General features: G+C 50.3%; 1 protein-coding gene across 1 annotated transcript; it reads left to right on the top strand.

The window, feature by feature from the left end:
• Positions 1-3,281: 3,281 nt before the first annotated feature.
• On the top strand, positions 3,282-12,565 carry PROKR1 (prokineticin receptor 1). Its single transcript, XM_032411219.1, has 2 exons — positions 3,282-3,766; positions 11,394-12,565. Exons 1-2 carry the CDS (start codon positions 3,282-3,284, stop codon positions 12,088-12,090), a joined length of 1,182 nt encoding a protein of 393 aa, XP_032267110.1. The 3' UTR covers positions 12,091-12,565.
• The last annotated feature ends 318 nt before the right edge of the window (positions 12,566-12,883 follow it).

Genomic DNA, 12,883 nt, shown 5'->3' with positions numbered 1-12,883 from the left:
TTTCTTTCTTTCTTTCTTTCTTTCTTTCTTTCTTTCTTTCTTTCTTTCTTTCTTCCTTCTTTATTTTTGAAAGTGAAATTTCTGTATCATAGGGTAATTCTATATTTAACTTTTTGAGAAATCTAGACTTTGGAAGGAGATCCGTGCTCTGTTAAGTTGGCCCTGGTCATCCTAGCCTTCTTCTGCACAGATACGGGTGAGCGGGGGACTCCTCCCTCTCTCCAGCATCCACACTGTCCCCATCCCCTCACTTCATCGCTTTCGGGAAAGCAGTTCTCTGAGCCTCTTTCACACAGAGGTGCAAGCTGCTGAAATGAAGCTGACCCTGGTGTGCAGCTGGGCTTGCCCGAGGGAGCGAGGTTTAGGTCCGTCCCAGCGTCTCCAGCGAGGGCGGCGCTGTGGGCGGGAGGGGAGGCTCCTCCCGGTTCTTTGAAATCCCACCAGCTAAGCGGGCCGTGTCCGCCCTCTCCCGCGGCCGGAGCTGACCAGGTGAGCGGGCCCACAAGTCCCGTGCCCCCGGGCGGGCACAGCGGGCGGGCGGTACTCCTTGCTCGGATCCGCGCTGAGCCCTGCTTTGAGCGCCAGCGCCCCCGATCCTGCCCGCGGCGGTCGTTCCGGAGCCTGAGCGCGGGGAGCGCGCGCCGCCCGGCGCCCGGCTCCCTCCCGCGTGTCCTCGCCGCCAGTTGCCGCCTCTGCGTCCCCGCCTCTCCGGTCCTGGCGCGATTCCCGGGTCCCCAGCCGCGCGCCGGCCCAGCGACCGCGACGTGCCCAGCCCGACCCTGCCTCCTCCCACCCGCCCAACGCCTCCCCGGAGCAGGGACCCCAGGACGTCCGGGAGCCCTGCGGACTCGGCCTGAGCAAGCCTCTTCTAATCAGCTGGCGGTGCTCTGGGGCCCCGCGGCCACCGGGGGCGGGGACCGCCAGTGCGGGGCGGGCCCGGGCCGGGGGTGGCCCTGCCTCCGGGCCCGCGTTCCTAGGATCTGTGGCGGCGGCGCGAGCGCAACTCCAGCCCGAGCCGGGAGAGAGCCCGGAGAAGAGGAGGAAGAGAGGGGACCGGTCCGGTCCCTGCGGGCCTCTGGGAGCAGCAGTTCGTGCCCCCGGGCCCGGATAGAGAACCGGGACCTCGTCCGCCCGCCAGGATGCCGCAGGTACCGAGCGCGCACTCCCGGAGAGATGCTCCGAGGACCCCACGCGGCACGCGCGGTCGCGGGGTGCAGGGGCTTCTGAGGGGGGAGAAGCTTTTCAAGAGACTCGCTTTCGCGCTCATTTCCTCACGGGAGCCGGGCTACCCGTCCCTCTGCCCTTGGAGTAGCCTCGGCGACTCCGTGGAAAAAGGTGGGAGCCCCAGAGGGCTTCTCAGCCCAGGCTGCAGAGAGGCTTCCAGTGATCCGCAGGGTCTGGCCAGGGGGCGAGCGCTAAACGACAATGCCCCAGGGGACACTGGGTGGGAAAGGAATGGGGTTCCTCTTTGAGAGGTAAGAGTACAGGAGAAGAGATCGCAGGACAATTTCTCCCCAAGTGCTAAATCTCCCAACACTCCCTGCGCCCCAAGAAGTTTATATTACCCTTTGTTTTTAAAACCTGACTGGGAGTCTTCCAGGTAGCATGCTTGAAGGGTACCCCTGGGGGGGGGCGTGCCTCAGAGACACACGGGGCCTGCAAGGGGTGAGGACTGTCCCACCAGGATTGCAGCTGTACCTGTGTGGACCCCAAGACTTGGCCCCCTCTGACCTTTCAGCTCACGCTTGTGCTCACACCTGACAGGGGCATAGGGCAGGGACTGAGAGGGACAGAACTGATGGCTCAGAGGAAGGGAAAAATATAAGAAAAATGGGGGTGAGGAGTTGGGGGAGAGAGGCAAGTAGTGGCTGAGCCTCATTGGGGTGCAGAGCGACTTTAACCAGGGTCCTCCAAAGACAGGCTCTGGAGATCTCACTGCTGAGGAGTGTGGGCAGCAGGCTTTCCCGGGGCAGAGGGGTTGCTAGGTGTCTCCGGTTCCCAGGAACCTCAGGTTTTCCGTGCTTGCCTGCCCTCTCCTGTGTTCCTGACATTTGAGGTCCTCTCCAGACCTCAGCTCCCTTACATCCCAGCAAGTTGGTCTGATGTTTTCAGGCTCTGGGCCGGACTGGGACTGCCAAGGAGAGGGCAGAGGTTCCTCTTGGTTTTGGGTCCCCAGCAGGGTAGGCCCCCCACCCCCCACCCCCCAGCCCCCATGTGCTGCGGTGGAGTCATCTGGGTCAGGATTCCCCTCCCCTTCCTTGTGGCTGACTGAGGAGGCCTGAGCACTCAATAGTAATTCTTTGCAGTCCTAGGGTGTAACACCCTCCCTCTCTAGGGAGCTCCGTGCTTTACAGATGTTATTGATCTGCTGCCTGGAGGATGTTGAAACCCTGAGTGTTTAAGCTATTTACCTTAGGACACATAACCGGTCAAGGAAGGATTTTGCTCCAGAGCCCCCTTTCTAAGCCACTCAGGGATTTAGGCTGTGATTTCAACCCTGCAGCCTCTGCCGGGGGACAGGCCTTGGTAAATGCTGTGCTGGACTACTAGGGTCACAGCAGACTTGGGTGTGGGGACAGGAAACCAGTGAGCAGAGGAAAAAGGGGTCTGCTAGATAGGCTCCGGGATTTTAGAGCTGTGTTTTGCCGGAGGAAAGAGACCAGCTCCAGGGGAGCAGACACGGTGTCTCATACACGACTGATGGATGATATTCAGCATAATTTCTCTTAAGCCCCACAGAATCGGACAATTTCACAAAGACCAAGTTCAAGCTGTTAGGACGGGGAGTAGAGTTTGGAGCAGGGCACTTTCATTCTCTTTAGCTTCCCCACACTCAACTTTGGTCCTTGAGCAAACCTGCAGCATTTCAGATCTTCAGTAGAAACGAAATACACTGAGCCGGCGCCCGGTTGTCTCTACAGCAATGCAGCCTCCCCTGTAGGAGTGGGTCTGTGGTTTTTGTGCATCTGTTTTCTCTCCCTGGTTCCTTTATTTCCGCTCCATCACTCAGTGTTCGTTCTGAGCAGGTGGCTAATGGGTCTGCTTGGGTTACAGGATGGTTTTGAATTTGGCCAGTTCACTCACATGTGTAGCCAACTGCTTGTATGTCTTTCAGAGGCTTAGGATGGAGCTCAGATACTGTCCCCCAAGGATGCTGGCAGACACATTCTGACTCATTAAAGGAGAGCTGAGTGTAAGCAGAGAGGGGAGAAGACATCAGCCTCCCACACATCACCTCAGAGGAATTCTAAGTAGCGCTGCTCAGAGCACCACCTGGCCTGATGGAGATCACAGCAGGGGTCATGGATGAGGATGCCAGCAACACCTCCACCACCTTCCTTTCTGTGCCGCCCCCCCCTGGAGCCCACGCTGCTTCCTTCCCATTCAACTTCAGCTATGGTGACTATGATATGCCTTTGGATGAAGAGGAGGATGTGACCAATTCCCGTACTTTCTTTGCTGCCAAGATCGTCATTGGCATGGCCCTCGTGGGCATCATGCTGGTCTGTGGCATTGGCAACTTCATCTTCATTGCTGCTCTGGCCCGCTACAAGAAGCTGCGCAACCTTACCAACCTGCTCATTGCCAACCTGGCCATCTCTGATTTTCTGGTGGCCATTGTCTGCTGCCCCTTTGAGATGGATTACTACGTGGTGCGGCAGCTGTCCTGGGAGCACGGCCATGTCATGTGCGCCTCTGTCAACTACCTGCGTACTGTCTCTCTCTATGTCTCCACCAATGCCCTGCTGGCCATCGCCATTGACAGGTGAGTAAGGGGGCACAGAGACAATAGGAAAGGGGCATTGGAACTGTCCCTTCCTTTACAGCAGGTGTGGACTGATGAGAGAGATCTTTATTCTCCATCCATGTGGATGCATGGGGGGTTAAAAAGTGGGCCCATTGACTGAATAGTAAGGAGAGTTCTAGTTTCCCAGCTGTGGGCAGGGACAGTAGAGCTCCCCAGAGTTGGGCAGTTGGGAAGGCTTTTGATCCCTCTGCTATGGACATGCGCCTAGATGTATCCTGTCAAGGTCTAGAGGTACATAGGTAAGAGGAGCGTGGAGGGACAAGTTCAAGTTCCAGGCAGGTACTTCTTGAGTCAACTTAGAAATCCTGAGGAAGATTTTCTCAAAATACAAGCAGCCCTTCCCCAACCCCCAGCACCAGCTGATTTTAAAATAAGATTGATGATTTGTTTTGAACAAAATAGAAAAAAGAAAAAGGAAAAAAGGTAACATACTTTTACTTGTTCTTTTTTGTTGTTGCATTAATCAGTTTGCTCCTTTCCATACATTTGCATATGACAGTATAGAAGACCTGTTTCTAGTGATGGGAAATCAAAGCAATAAGAGCAATCTATGTAGATCTTTCTTCTGTTGTGTTTAGTCTCCTCCTTTAGGACAATCACTTGTGCTAAGAACCAGGATGGGTTTTGTTCCCTCAGGACAATCTTTGCAAACCTCTCTGCCCAAAGTTTACTCACATTTACGAAGCACCTTGGTATAGTCCAGAGCCAGTTGCCTGGAGGGTCAGGACCAATGTGTACTTGGATCTGAACAGCCCGTCTCTCTCCCTGAACCCAGAGAGCCCGGAGCCCAGATGCCCTCCCAGTTTCGTGGCCCTAGGGCTCTGGTGGAGTTTAGCCTGCCCCCGCCATTAGGACATCCCAGGGCAGTGTTCCAGGGAAGAGCACAGCAGATCGAACCTGTTTCCTGAAGCCAAAGGCAGAACAACCAGAGATTGGATAACCTGGAAACAGGCCACTACCCAGGACAGGGAGTCAACCCTATTCTCAAGAAGAACCCTGGCTTTAAAAGCATTAAGGATTGGGGCCTTTGTCTCCTTTCTCCTGGGAGGAGTGACAGGGAGTTCGCCACTTAACCAGCCCCGGCTCTGTCCCCTGTGGAAAGAAGGTGCTCGGAGTTGTCATCCCTGCAGAGGGCTACTTTGGCCAGGGTCCTCCATAGGAGTCCGGGAGCTCCACGGCATTTTAGCCACCCAGGAACAGACCCTGGGTGAATCAAGAAAGGGACAGTCAAGTAGAGTATCTGTCCCTAAGTCCCTTTCAGGGCGGTCAAGGAAGAGCTCCAGGAACCTTGTCTCTGATCTTTCTGAAAGTAGAGGCTGAAAGCATAGAGTGTCCTTTCCCGAAGTTTCACTCCAGCAAGACATCTTTGCGGAGGGGGTGCTCCCAGCCACTAGAAGTGGGGTAGGTTACTGCCTGCTTTGGGGCAGGCCCGTGTTCCCTAGGTGAGATCCATTTTAGGATGTAGGGGCCCATTGTCGGAAGGGGTCACACGGCAGGAGGGCGTGGCTTCAAGGGGGACAGAGGCCAGGATAAGTGAAGGGGCCTTGGGTTATTCTGAACATGTAAGAGGTGATTTCTGTGTCAATCAGTCCACCTCGAGCTATTGCATTTTTTCACATTCGTATCCTACTTATGTACCAAACTCAGCTGTCTAAAATCCTGCAGGCGTTTCTCTTGCAGTGTGAGTTTATGTAATGCAATTTAGATACAATAAAAAAGTTCATTGGAGAACGTGTTTTGCATCGTGGGACTGCTAGTGTTTACAGTGGGGTTGTGATTGGAGACCTGGAAACCAGACACTGGAGGAAAGCTCTGTTGGCCTACACAGGCCGTCCGGGGCCTTGACCAACTAACTGGCTGCTCCAAGGTGTGAAGTTACTTTACTGATGTTTGTGATCCTTGCTTCAAAGTATTTGTATGCGTTTTTACCATCTAATTTCACTTTTGTGGTCAGGACCCCATTGATTTTTGTCTGGCCTTGTGTGTTGTTCAGGATGTGATCAGGGATTTTCAGGTTCTATTTGGTTAGTTTGGGACAACTCATTTTTATCTCGATCTAACAAATACACTCCAGTTATAAAAATGCCTTTACTTTTGTTTAATGAAATTGTAGGGGTAGTGTTAGTGGTTATTCTGCCAGGCTTCAAACCCCTGCTGCTGCACCTGCTAGCGGCTGGGCCCCGTGTGAATTCTTTAACGTCTCTCTGCCTCGGTTTTCTCATGTGTACAATGGGAATAATAAGAAGACTTAAGGATGGGTTGCCTTGAGGATTAAAGGAAGTAATACATGTAATTGTTTGGAACAAGGCTTAAACTGGAGTAAGCAACAAATAAACAGTGGATCTTAGAATTTTTAAATGAACACTTCCAGGAACAACAACAAAACAAACACAAGTAAACTAATGGAAGTTTTCTATTGAAGTGATTCATTTTCATTGACGTGATTGTTTTTAGGATATGATGTTTAAAAAAAGATAATGCAAGGTTTCTAAGAAATGCAGTTATGACGCTGTAGCGGAACAGAACTACTTACGTTCTAGCTTCTCTGTTTCTGAGATTGGTTCCGTGGTTCTCGCAGATATCTATGCTCACACGGCTCTGTTGTCACGGCTGCTCTCTCCCTTTCTCCAGCATGCCTTTGGTTTAAAGGACCTGTCAGTGCCTACTCCACCCCCCCCCACCCCACCCCCCCCGGGCCTGTTCACTCCAGCCCAGGCTCCTTGCCTCAGTGCCTCTTGGCTCTGCCCAGCTGCCACTGCTCCTCCCCTCACAGTCCGTGCTAAACACTCATTCATTCAAACAGCGCGTTTTTGTAGAGCAACTATGATATGACAGAGACCCGGCCAAGCACTGGGTGCACGATGGTACAGGAGAGAAAACAGCTCCTCGCCTTCGTGGAGCTTTAACTCATGGGAGTGGAGAGAGATCACAGTCAGGCAAACAAACAAAGGTAATTTCAGAAATGCTCTGAACAAAAAAGACAAACACTGAAAGTGACGGAGGATGGGAGCTGCTCCAGGTACGTCGTCAGGAAAGTGTCCCTGAGGAGAAGGCATTTGAAGGGAACTTTGAAAAAAATAAATAAATAAATAAAGCCAGCCGTGTGAAGATTGGGAAAACGCATTCCACACAAAGGAAATTATCAGTGCAAGGGTCTGAGACAGGAACAAACATGAAGGGTTCAAAGAACAGAGAAAAGGCTCCTGTGGCCCAGGGAAGAAAGCAAGGCTGCAGCTAAATTAATCTTCCATCTTGTACGCATCTCCCCTCTCTTGCTCAAAAGACCTCTACTAACCGCATTGTCTACAAAATATGGCTCAAATCCCTTCACCTTTTATTATGATTATTGAGTCCCAGACAGCCTCCCAGGCTCAGGCTAGGTAAACACATTTATGTCCTGTTTTCTAAAAGAGGTTGCAATCTTATTGAGAACTGTCACGATGGCTTGTTACATTCTATTCATCCAGTGCCAAGCACTTGCTGAGAGTGAAGGTTTACTAAAATCCTAGGTGCCCAGAATTCACTGACAGTAAGAAGTTACAAAAGAAGTAAGACTGAGCTCTGGAGGAGCTTACCATCAGGGGAAGGGGGATGGGGATCGTGGAATAACACTTAGTAAACAGAACATAAAGTAAAGGATGAATTCTAAATGAAATTTACAGAAGGGTGACATCATTGTGTACTAGAGGAGTCAAAGGAGGCTTCATGGAGGAGGCTGACTTTTAACTGGCCTTCAACTAATGATAGTCAGTAAAGGACAGGAGAGGTTTTCCATGAGGGTAGGGCAGTGTTTGCAAAAAGACGAGGTGGGAATGCTTGAGGTATGAGGTCCCTTGGGGAGGTCTGTGGGATCCTCGGGGGCAAGGAGCAGAAGCAGAGTCGAGATCAGAAAGGATAGGGTCATATTCCAGAAGATCTCAAAATCTAGGTACAGGAAGTCAGACCTGATGGAGCGGGGAGCTGAAAAAGATCATCAGAGGACTCTGTCCCCCAAGGTCTGGGTTCCCTCTTGGATGTGGAGACACCTGCACTGGACTCAATGTGTAATCCATAGGTCCCAGGGGAAATGACCAGCCAGCCTGCCCACTGACCGCTCTTCTCTTCTGTCTACATGGGGCCAGCTAAGGCTTGAGTACCTGTGCTCAGCCTTAAGAAGCACAAATGCTCCCCAGTGAGTTCATTGATGGGGCTGACTGGCCCGGGGAGTGGGTTCTGAATTTCCTGATGATCTCATGAATGGCCTAGAAGCTGCTGCAACCACCATTTCCATGGTTTGATCTGGGGCTGGGTCCTGGGGATAGAGGGAGCCCAAATTTTCTTTGCTTAATCACCTAGCCCACCCTCATCACACAATCACTGCCTAGATGTTTCTTTGTCCAGCAGCCTTCATTCTTTGTTCTCTGGGAAATGTAGGCTCTAAGTGGATCTGGACCTGAGCCATTATACTGGTAGACACACAGGGCAAGCAAGGACATACACATACGTAGAGAAAAGTAGCTGCCTCTGCCTGACTCCTTGAAACATCAATAGGTAGAAATCAACTGCGATGGAGAGAAAAGAGAAAAAGGATGCTAGGATTCTGGTAGGATGCCAGGAGGGTAGAAAGAAGGGGTATTGCTTGCTCCAATAGGAAAGGGAGGGAGGGGACAAGTGGCGTATAGGAGACCCAGCTGGATTTGGAGCAAGACATGGATGGGTCTGCAGCATGGTTCTGTCAATTTCTAGCTGTGTGGCTTTTGGCAGGTTATTTAACTTCTCCGAATCTCAGTTTGCTCATCTGTGAAATGGTCATCTTTGCTCTCTTACCTATTCAATAGACCTAGGGACATGTAATGAGAAAGAGGATTTAAAAATGCTCTGTAAATTGTAAGCTGCTTTACAAACATAAGCAAGTATTACTATGCTAGAGTTCTGGAGTTCTGATCCTAGCATAGCCAAGACTGCTGGCAATCCTTGAAACAGTTTTGCAATTTTCCTTTTGGTAAATGTATTTGGAGGGCTTCTTGCACAGCTCCTGGGGCTAACCCTGGGGTTGGAGTCGGGGTGAAGGCCAAGAGAGCCGGGATGGGATAAACATCTGATGGGGAGTCACAGGTTACCCTGAAGATTAATTTTGATGTGAAGATAAATAGATCCAATAAAATAGCAAGTAGCAGAGAACTTGAAAATGAACTATTTGCCAATAACAGGTAAAAAAAAAAAAAATTGCTGTGTATACCGAATAGCTCTGAAAAAAGACATTTTAGGTTGCTAACCATTTCTTGTAATTAGAAACCTCTGGTTGTTTATGTGCAGTTGATGCCAGCAGGCTGGCTCTGAGGACCCAGAGGGGGCCCCGCAGGACCAGCCAAGAGGGGTCCCTGGCTGCACGCAGGACAGAAGGCAAACACGAGCCAGCACGAGGTGAAAGCAGTTTATTGAAGGTTTAGAGAGCGTGCAGGGACAGACAGAGTGGGAGACTCAGAAAGGAAAGGAGGGAATCTCTCCTTTGTTCGAGGTCTGGGGTTTTTATTGGGGACTATGGTCTAGTATACGTGTTCTCTCAGGCATCCAGGAACTGGTTAGAACAAGGACCAGGGCCCAAGTATCACTCCTTGGAGCTGGGGGTCTTCGTGTTGAGATGTCTGGACCCGGTGGTCTGGAATATGCATCTGATGGCTTTGTCGGGTCATTCTCATGCGGCCCTTCCTTAGGTGATAACTATTCTAAAGAAATCATTAACTCTTTGTCCCTTCCAAGGAGGACATATACTGTTTGCATTATGAGGCATGTGTAAAACGGGGGTGCAGTTCCTAGCAAGAATAGAAGCAGGAAAAGGAGGAAAAAGCAGATTTTTATGGAGTCCCATAGTTTCCCTATCTCACACTGTCTAACTGGAACCTTGCAGTATCTCTGTGAGGTCGGCGAGGCAGATGATATTCCCATATTACAGATGAGTAAATCGAGCCCACAGGGCTAAGAAAAGTGACTCAAATTCACATAACAGGTTTGTGGCAAAGCTGGAATTAGATTCTTGGTCTTCTGACTCCTAGATCGTCATCCTCTCCTGCTTGTTCATTGAAAAAAAAAAAAACACTCTGATCTTGAAACATCATAAGGACTTAGGAAGTTGCCATTGAGAAAGGAAGGAATAGAATTATATAGTGAAAATTCATATAGTAAACAAGTATAAATATAGAAATATTCTTTGACAGAATAATCAATAGAACATGGTGGGGCAGATAAAGAGGGAGAGAGTGAGTGAGAGCAAAGATACCAAACTCTTAGTACTTGTTATGAGTCTGAGTGAGTTTGGCGCACTGATTGTAGTGGGAGCAGCGCGGTCTTTCTGAAGGGCCCACACACGTGCATTGCCAGGAGCATTGCCAGCACCCTGCAGACATTCCCATTCCATCCTTCAGTGCTCGGGAGATTGACAAGAGTGACAGGGACTGTTGCCGGTGGCAGAGGACATCAAGCAGCCAGCTGCGTGTACGGAGGGTGGGCCCAACCCATCCAACTTCATCTCACATCTCTAGAAGACAGCAGGAGCCTCACTCCAGCGAACTCTCCAAATGACACTCAGGGGAGCTGGCTGCCTGTGTTTGGGGGAAGAGGGACACAAATAGCAGGAATATAAACAGGAAAAAAAATAGGAATGAACTTCTTCCAATCAAAATCCCAAGAACGATGACCTCAAAGGCATTGGTTTCAAAGGAAATAGAGTAGGTCTGGCTTTCCTTCAGGTTTCTCTCACATTTGCTCTTGGCTCTACCTGGGAGAAGCCATGGACACGTGAGAATATGGCGTTGTTTAGCCATTCCCTCCCACTTCACTCTCCATCTTTCTCCTTCTCTAACTTCTACCCCCTGCCAGACACAGAAAGTCTTCCAGGAAACCAGAACTCTCTGGGAAGGAGGCTTTCATACCACACAAATGACTCATATCCCCCAGAAAGTGCTCTCTCTTTGTTCCTGGACCACTGTGGCAACAGCAGTGTGGTTTTTTGGGAAAGAACAAAAGCAATATCTTTTACTGTCTGATGCTTTGTGGTTAAAAAAAATACATTCAATGTATATTCTTGATTGATTTTTCACATCAACCATGAGATGAGGTTAAATGTTTTCTGTCGAGGGTCCTGGGGTATATGACCTTGAGAGTGTCACTCATCTGTCTCCAGATTCCATTTTTACACCTGAAAAATAAGGTACGTTGTCACGCGCTCTTCCTTCACTTTTGCATACGGAACAATATTTTAAAAAATGTGGAATGAAGACAAAACTTTGCCCACGGCTTCCACTGGAAAGGGCAAGTTCTCCTGACAACTCTTTGGAATTATCAGGCCCTCTTAGCTCTAAACGGTGGGGTTATTAGGATGAATGGCCCTGGACACAAGAAGGACCTGGGAATAGTGCCAGGCCAGAAGCCAATGGGAGGCATTACTACTACACTTAATAATAGTTACCATTTATCGAGTATATGTCATATTTAAAACTGTCTCCTTCACACGTACTTTTCAGTTGCACCTTCTAATATTGTTGCCGAAACAATATCACCCAGAACTTCCTCCTCACAGTCGTTGACCCTATTTCTGTTCTTGTCCTAGATATCTGGCCATTGTCCACCCACTGAGACCCAGGATGAAGTATCAAACAGCCACTGGCTTGATTGCCTTGGTGTGGATGGTGTCCATCCTCGTCGCCATCCCTTCCGCCTACTTCACAACCGAAACGGTCCTCATCATCGTCAAGAGCCAAGAGAAGATCTTCTGTGGCCAGATCTGGCCAGTGGACCAGCAGATCTACTACAAGTCCTACTTCCTCTTCATCTTTGGCATCGAGTTCATGGGCCCCGTGGTGACCATGACCCTGTGCTACGCAAGGATCTCCCGGGAGCTCTGGTTCAAGGAGGTGCCGGGCTTCCAGACGGAGCAGATCCGGAAGAGGCTGCGCTGTCGCAGGAGGACGGTGCTGGTGCTCATGTGCATCCTCACCGCCTACGTGCTGTGCTGGGCGCCCTTTTACGGCTTCACCATCGTGCGCGACTTCTTCCCCACCGTGTTCGTCAAGGAGAAGCACTACCTCACCGCCTTCTACGTGGTCGAGTGCATCGCCATGAGCAACAGCATGATCAACACGCTGTGCTTTGTGACCATCAAGAACAACACCATCAAGTACTTCAAGAAGATCGTGCTGCTCCATTGGAAGTCTTCTTACAATGGGAGTAAGTCCAGTGCAGACCTCGATCTTAAAACCACAGGGGTGCCGGCCACGGAGGAGGTGGACTGCATCAGACTGAAATAAGCCGATGGACCTTTCAAAGTTTAAGCAAAGACAGACCTTTGGGACACTGACCAGTGTACTAGGACATAAACCATCAACAAGAACCCTTGGTTTGCTGCAGAGGGCAGAGTGAATGGACAACTGTGTGAACACTGTGCCCAAGGAGCTCAGAATTCCTAAAACTGATGTGACTAGGTTCCAGCACCAGTGGCCAACATTCGCTAAATGTCTGATTTGTGCAGAGTAGGCACTGGTGAAACGTGTATGTGTTGACAACATTTAACTGGCAGAAAGAAATAGGGATTAAGCCAAGAAAAATACTGGGGCATAGAGAGCCTGAAATGAGAGACTTTCCAGAAGGGAACCCAAGTAGGCATCTAGGACTGCGGTACATGTGTTTGTAGGGTGATGGTCTCTCTGACCATCTCAGCTACTCATCAGATACTGATGTAGCCCATCTCTAGGATTGTCCTTAGGCTTGAGTTCACTCCTAACATTTGTGGGGTTGGAGCAAGAATACAAAACAGGCTCCTAGTTCTTTCTTCAACCCTTCTATTCTCATCTCTGGTCCTGACTCTCACTGTGAGGAGCCTTACGTGCATGCACATGGACACCCCAATATGCATGGGCAAGTTCTGTCCAAACCCTCCTCCCCAGCACTGCTCCATGGCTACCCCTTGGGCTTATGGCTGTGCCCATACATGGTGAGACTCATCATCAGGAGAAGCCACAGAGACCCTGGAAGCCATTTGGTCAAGGTATTAAGGGGTTCTGGATATTTTGACTTGCTCCAGGGAAGGCCTAGGCTCAGGAT

This window comes from Phoca vitulina, unplaced genomic scaffold (genome assembly GCF_004348235.1).
Source record: "Phoca vitulina isolate PV1807 unplaced genomic scaffold, GSC_HSeal_1.0 scaffold12, whole genome shotgun sequence".
NCBI classification, from domain to species: domain Eukaryota; kingdom Metazoa; phylum Chordata; class Mammalia; order Carnivora; family Phocidae; genus Phoca; species Phoca vitulina.
Note: the sequence above shows the minus strand (reverse complement) of the source record. Positions and strands in the feature narration are given on the sequence as shown.

Coding starts and splice junctions, on each gene's coding strand:
- PROKR1 (XM_032411219.1), top strand. CDS start 3,282: ATGGAGATCACAGCAGGGGTCATGGATGAGGATGCCAGCAACACCTCC. Junction 3,767..11,393: donor CTGGCCATCGCCATTGACAG/GTGAGTAAGGGG, acceptor TTCTTGTCCTAG/ATATCTGGCCATTGTCCACC.